Source organism: Pituophis catenifer, unplaced genomic scaffold (assembly GCF_029215685.1).
Source record: "Pituophis catenifer annectens isolate HBS135680 unplaced genomic scaffold, rPitCat1.0.hap2 SCAF_3, whole genome shotgun sequence".
Classification (NCBI taxonomy): Eukaryota; Metazoa; Chordata; class Lepidosauria; order Squamata; family Colubridae; genus Pituophis; species Pituophis catenifer.
This window is the reverse complement of record NW_027256883.1, coordinates 32,705,022-32,712,444: the sequence shown is the minus strand read 5'-3', so window position 1 is coordinate 32,712,444 and position 7,423 is coordinate 32,705,022. Positions and strand designations below refer to the sequence as shown.

Below are 7,423 nucleotides of genomic sequence, written 5' to 3'. Positions count from 1 at the left end.
GCTCACTTCCAGATGCATTGGAGGTATCGTAAATCTGTGAACTTTATTTCAACACATCGAAAAGGTACCAAGCTAAAGAAGATTAAATTGGTTTGAGACAGTGAAATCTGAATTCAGGGATCAAAAAATGGTGTCCATAATCGGAGCTGCCATGATTTTTTTTTTAAAACACATCCACACACCTACCCCACCCAAACCTACCTGGTTGGGGACCTACTGTCAATGTTGAATGAAATTGAATGAGTTGGTAGGTAGGACCAAGGACTAAAAAGTGTGAAGCCTTTCATTTTGGGCGAGAGGGGGAGTGGGACACTGATTCTCACTTCCCTTTCTGCTATGAAGCTGATAATCAGGAAAGTGACACAAAAATGTGATCTACTTTTTTATTGGTATGTGGTAATGACCTTGAGAGACCTGGTGAAGAGATGCTGCCTAGAGAATTGACCGATAAGAGGGAGCATAGCCCACAGATGCATAATGGGTGGAGCAAGAGGCTTCTGAAGGGATCCTCCCTCTCCTATTAAGATAAGGGGATGGAAGAGACTTGCAAGATTCTATTAATGTAGCTTTATAATAAAGTAGAATTAGTTTATCTGGCCATGTTTCCTATCTGCTGTGCATAGTCGGCATGACACTTTCAAATGATGTTGAACTAAGATGATGTTGAACTTTAGCCTAATGGGAGATCTCAGGTTCACAGCACAGCTTTAGGAGAAAATAAATAAACTCTTGCCTTTCATTAAGAGATAGTGAATATTTTATTTTATATTGTCAAGGACTCCAGATTAGCACATCTGGGCTGTATAACATATAATTTAAAAAAATTATGAATATGCCTGTTTCTGTGTAAAATGTCTATAAATTCAGTAGTGCAAGAGTATATAACTATGGAATAAGAACAACTCTTTAACAAAATGTTCAGGAAGGCTAGATGCAACCATTTAATTTCACTGAAATTACACATTTATACAATGGTAAGCATTTATTTAGTATCAAGTGTGATCTACTTTCTTAATTGTTTAAATTAATACTTATAGTTTAGTTGCCCTCCAGTAAAAGGGAAAAAGGGAAAAGATGAACAGAAATGGCAGTTCCTCGGCAATTCCTCAAGGAAATGATGTGGAGAATTGGTCTCATCTGGTATAACCTTCAAGTTTTGTTACATTTTCTCATAAACTCTTGTACACAGGGCGCCTTTCATGATGCATTCCTAAAAAGAGGAACATAATTTGAGATTTAAGACAAGTCATAATCACATGATTAGCCTCAACACTATTATACAATATATTTATACAAATGTAAGATGAGAATTGATATTTTTTTTTTAAAAAAAATTGAAAATGAATAATAAAAGCTTGTGTTAAACATTGTAGCTAGCAAGTTTATATCAGTTTTGATTTTGGTTTCTTTTCCAGCCTTCTTGTACAGTGTCTCTTATGGTACTGCTGCCTATCAAACGTCAATGACCAAAATCCAAGATGCTTTTGTTTAATTCTAAGGAACACAAGATTTAATAAAGAACAAGTAAGTCAGCATGTGCCTGGAACTTTTTCTGAATGCTAATGATCAAGACGTGAAACTGATTCTCCCAGTCACTTAAAGTTTGCGCATGTATGTATAATTTTAATCTATAACAAGTGAAGCAGTCTTAAATTTAGCTTTAGGACACGGTGGAACACAGCTTGATGAACCAATCAAATGTTTATCTAGTCTACACTAGGAATGCCAAAAGGCAGGATAGGAAGACAATGTTCCCCTGAACTGCATTTATTAGGAAATAATGCTAAGGAACTTACTGTTTTTTGTAAGTATTATATAGCTATGATGAGTAATAACTACAAATATTCTTTCTTTCATTTGCTTTTACAACCATTCAAGTTATCGACCATTGCTAAATCATGGGGTACCAAATTCTATCTGTCAGCTTCCTTTAATCAGATTTAACCCTCTTACCATTCAGCTTCACTATATTTATATCTGACAGAATGAGAAAAATTTTCTCCTTAACCACTCAATGTGCATAATTTTATTATATAATTTTCTTCTTCATTTGCTATTTCTGCCTAATGTAAAAAGCTGAAAATACCATTACTCATTTGGGCCCTTTGAAAGTAGTCTTGATTTTAATCAAATTGGCTCACGCATATGTTTTCACTGATGAACACCATCCCAAAATCAAAACCTGCTTTAAACTGGACAACTCAGGAAGGACATATTCAAATCCATCCATTCATGAACTGTTCTCTGAAGAGATAAAAATGCACTTCCTGCTAAGCCACACGTTTTTATTCTTTAATGTTTAACGTGTATTTTCAACAGGGTACCCTTTTCAGGTATACAGCTGTGATCAAAATATATACCTTGCCATTCAAAAGTTCCTAAGATTGCAATAAACAAATTAAACAAATGCACATCCTATAGTTTTCTTGATTAAGAAGAACTACTTACCACCACCATTCTTCCATCAATTAATTTCCTCCTTATTGTTGATTCCTTGCCATTCCATTTCTGCACTTGAACCAGCGCTCCTTTTTCTAAGGTTACCACAGTCTGTAGATCCAAATAGTAATACTAAAAGTTATCATTTTGACACAGATTGAGTACAATAAAAAATGCGAAATATTACTCCCATGTGTAAAGACTATGCATCTCTCTCTCTCTCCCTCCCTCTCCCCCTCTTCCTCCCCCCTCTCTCTATCATCTATCTATCTTTCTTTGATTTGTCAATTGATCTATCATCTACATATCCATCATCATCATCATCATCACCATCATCATCATCTTCTAGCACTTAGGAATAATCAGCTGAGAGAGAAAAAAAGAGACACATATATCCTGCTTGTCACACTGGATAGCAGTGCTTAGCTGATAATGGTGGCTGATCTTGAAAAAACTAATCAGAACTTGGATGATGAGCTACCAAGAGACAGCAGAGCAAGAGACTCAAGCAAGAAGTCAAAATGCACCCTGGAAGAAAGCCAGGACAAAACTACTTTTGTACTGTTGATATGAAAACAATATAGGTGAGTCCATGAATTCATCAGTCACGCTGTTCCCTATATCCATTTTGCTATTTCTGTATTGTATTGTTCCATCATAGTCACTTGCAACCTTGAGCTTTGCTACTGTATATTAAATAGCTACAGTTTTATTAGCAATAAAATGCCAATTATTTTTCTGCTATTGAATCGCAAACAAATGACCCTCAATATATATTATAGTATATTTTCCTCTTGATGGTGCCTCTTCCTATTTTTCTGCTTTATCTTCCACATGATTTATGCTCAGTTCTCACATGCCTTGTTTGCTTTGTCTCCTTTGAATTATTATTTGTGTTTGTATAATCCTTGGGGCTCTCCTTGATTCTGTCCTGTTTGTATCAAAGCCATAGTTTTATGTAAGTCTGCCTAACCCGAGGTGGAAAATCTAGGGGCCCACTAGTGGCAAAATCACTTTTCTCTACGTCTATACAACCCTCTTGTTGTCATCTGAATTTTTGCAGCCGACATATAGTAGTTCTTTTATAGTAAAAAGGAAGTTACAAAGATTGTCAATTATAAGACATTTTTCTTCCTTTTCTTTCAAAATACATCTTAAACATACTCAACACTTTAATGAGAATTTCCCACATCAGGACTGAACTCTGAGGAAATATGGTAGACGGTAATCAACTATCTGAATGATCCACTTATTAATTTCCTCTGTGATTGGAAACTCTTACACTGTTCCTAAGAACAACAAAATACCTCCGATAAAATGTAAAAAAAAAAAAGCTTATTCACCTTGGTTTTTCTGCCATCTGCTGTGGTTTCTTGAAATTCTTGACCCAACTTAAATATGATCTGTGTATTTTTAAAGGTACTTTCTGTTCTGATTGTGACCTCATCACCCTTCATGCTGATGATGGTTTTAGGCTTTGCCAAGTTACCAAGTTTCCTAGTTGCCAATCCCACTCCTATGGAACACCAAGAAAAAAGTAGTCATTCATTACTCATTTGACAAAAAGTGTACGGGGGTGGGTTGTATTATGCAATCATTTACACCAATTATCTCTGACATATTACGTACCTGCACTCATATTTAAATTCATAGTTAAATAACAGCATTTATTTGTGTTCCTAGTAGGACAACTATTCATTGCTGTGAACCACATAGTCATAGCCCAATACCCTCCTTAAGGGTAGATTTTTCATATTCCACAGTGATGATAAGGAACATCTGGCAGGGGACAATGGGAATTGTGCTCCAATATGTCTATAGAGTGACTGGTTGAGAAAAACTAAAACAGCAGCATCAAGTGAATAATAAAATTAAATAAATAACAAATGGAAGCCAAAGTAGAAAGAACTGCTTTTCTGTGATATCTTTTCTATATGAAGAGTCAGTTTCCAGAAAAAAAATTAATCCTGTGAGGAAGCACAACCAGGAGTACTAACCAGGGGTGAAATGTTCCCGGTTTGGACCAGATCACCTGATCCAGTAGTGATGGTGGTGGGTGGTTCAGAGAACTGGTAGCAAAAATCCCTGCACCCCCCCCCCCCCCCGCCCCATGCCCAGCTGAGCCGGGTGATCATCAGAGGCTTTTTTTTTTTTTTACTTTTAAAAGCATTTTTTCTACAATCTCTTTGGCTGAAAAAATGCTTTTAAAAGTAAAAAAAAAAACAAGACTCTGATGATTTCCCGGCTCAGCTGGGATCATCAGAGACTTTTAAAAACATTTTTTAACAACCTCTTTGGCAGAAGAAGTCGTAGAAAAAATGCTTTTAAAAGAAAAAAGAGCGTCTGATGATCAGGCAACTCAGCTGGGATCGTCAAGCCTTTTAAAAGCATTTTTTATAACCTCTGTGGCCAAGAGCTTGTAGAAAAAATGCTTTTAAAAGTTAAAAAAAAAAAGTTGGCCACGTCCACCCAGTCACATTACCCACCACCAAGCCACGCCCAGAGAACCGGTAGTAACAAATTTTATATTTCACTACTGATACTAACTGTACCTTTATTGCACATTAACAGAGTTTTGCAATATTGAAAATATGCCTCTCCTCCTTTACTTTTACTCTCCAGAAAACTAAAGTCCCCTTTGAAACATTTCCCACACTCTCCCTCCTTCTGTATGGGGCTGAAACATCTTCCACATGCCGGTTGGGCAGTCTGCACCTATCTCGTAAAGTCACTTTCACCTATCATTACAACAACATGCAAGATCTGATTTTAGTCATTGAATCTTCTGCACCAGATGCATGCATCTATATGTGTATAGTGCATGTGCACCTGGGAGAAACTTATTGCATTTTACATATTACCTCCAAGTGTGATAACCACATTCTTTCTTTGATGTTTGATATCTGATGATGCATTTACAAAGATGAATGATTGCTTGGAATGACCGGTACTTCTTGATGATGTAGAAATAAAGCATGCGTGGGCTATACAAATCCAGATGACTATCTGATGGCACCAAAGAGATATAGGAAACTCTATTGCTCAACTGCCATTTATTAGCCATGTGGATGTTTGCAGTCCAGATGGTAACCTCATCACACATAATCTCCTTTTTTTGTTTTTTCAAAAATGCATTTTCATAGGTTAAAAAAGTAGTCTGGAAGCACATCTTCTTAAGTATACTGATCTTACAACAAAGCAAGTTAACATTCTCTAGTAAAACAAATGATAATTCACATAGCTCTTTCTTCTTTCATATTTTACTTCATGCTCAAAAACAATCCAATACAGTTTTATTTATATATATATATATATATATATATATATATATATATATATATATATATATATATATATATCAAACTTTCATATTTAACCCAATTAAACTTCCTTAAAATATACCTAGTTTTTGGACAAAATAAACAACTAAATTTATATTCCAGACATATCTGACTTCATCAGTTAAAAGCCTTCACTGATGGAGTAATTCTGCGAATAAATAGAGTTATGCCTACAATTTCTGTGCAACAAATAATTTTATTTACAGTAAAAACTGGCTATCAAGAAATTTAGGATTATTTATTTAAATTTATTTATTTATTTATTTATTTATTTATTTATTTATTTATTTATTTATTTATTTATTATATTTCTATACCGCCTTTCTCCCATAGGACTCAAGGTGGTATACAGTCAAGAAAAATATAGATATACAAACATCATAAAATTGCTAATTAAAATTATTATTATAACATAGTTTGGCCCAATTAAATAGAACCTAAAATTAGATAACATTTTAAAAACATTCACAATGAATTAAATTAAATTGATTAGCTACCCAGCTCCAATGGACTCAGAGGAAGTTTTTCCTTATTCCATCATGAATAATGACTTGGAAGAAGCAACAAGAAACATATTCATCTAATACTATAATAAAAGCTAAGTAATAAATTCTATGAAGGTTATTACCAAAGAAGAAATTTAAAAATTCTCATGTTTTCTAATATTTATTTTAAAGAGAATTAAATGTTTCATAATCTAACTGCAAAACTCTGATGAGAAATCAACAACGGACAATCTGCAGCATTTTAAAAATCAAATCGAGATAAATCTCACCCAATTCCTTCATATAATCATCAAAATTTTCACTAGAGATGAGTTTCCAGCTTCCCACAAATTTGTTGCACATAGTTTTGCTGGTTGTGTATCCTTGGGAGAAGGGCAATGACAGGAGCAATTCTTAGGAAGAGGCAGATGGATTATATGAATGGTAATATCCCAGCCACATCTTTTAAAGAGAGACCTAGGACATCCAGGGCTCAGCACCTCCCAATGCAGAAGGGCAATGTCAGAGGCCAAACAATGGGCCTTTGTGCCATACCATTCATGCTAGTACCAAGACCAGCAGCATTTGCCTGCCACCAACTCCTCCACAGTAATACAAAGAGGAAGGGTGATGGGCGTGAGTTTGCTACTATTGTGCTGGAGCACAGATGCAACACAGTGCTCTTGGGAAGGACAGCATTTGATTTTCAAGAAAGTCTTATGACACTGTCTTATGAGGATGAGGAATAAACTTAATGTAGCCATTAAGGAAATAAGTACAGATAAAATATTGTTTAGGATAGAAAAGGTTGTGTACTATAGGCAAGAAACCGATTCCAAAATTCCTTGCGCTATGTTCATCATCAGAATGTCAACATACTAGGAGGTCTTAAAGTCAAGATATTTCAGAATGTTGAAAGTATAGTGCCATATTGTACATAATATTGACACATTCTCCTGGCACCAAAATAATCTAAAAGGCTAATAACACAGATCACAGAATGGCCTTAGAGGTATTTCAGCCCAACCCTGTGTACAGCTAGGAATGTAGGAACTACAAAAGATGCTTTTCTAACTTCTGTTTGTATTTCAACCAAAGGAAATTCCATTACATTCATGACCATCTTCTTTGCTGCTAAGAAGTTTATCCCAATGTTTA

The 7,423-nt window shown here is 35.1% G+C and overlaps 1 protein-coding gene across 1 annotated transcript; it reads right to left on the bottom strand.

Moving 5' to 3' along the window:
* Positions 1-841: 841 nt before the first annotated feature.
* Positions 842-6,677, bottom strand: LOC139315736 (myelin P2 protein-like). The gene is made up of 4 exons (XM_070942170.1): positions 6,556-6,677; positions 3,783-3,955; positions 2,449-2,550; positions 842-1,210 (listed from the first exon to the last, which is right to left on the bottom strand). The coding sequence occupies exons 1-4, from the start codon at positions 6,626-6,628 to the stop codon at positions 1,160-1,162; spliced, it is 399 nt and encodes a 132-aa protein (XP_070798271.1). The 5' UTR covers positions 6,629-6,677; the 3' UTR covers positions 842-1,159.
* Between the last annotated feature and the right edge of the window lie 746 nt (positions 6,678-7,423).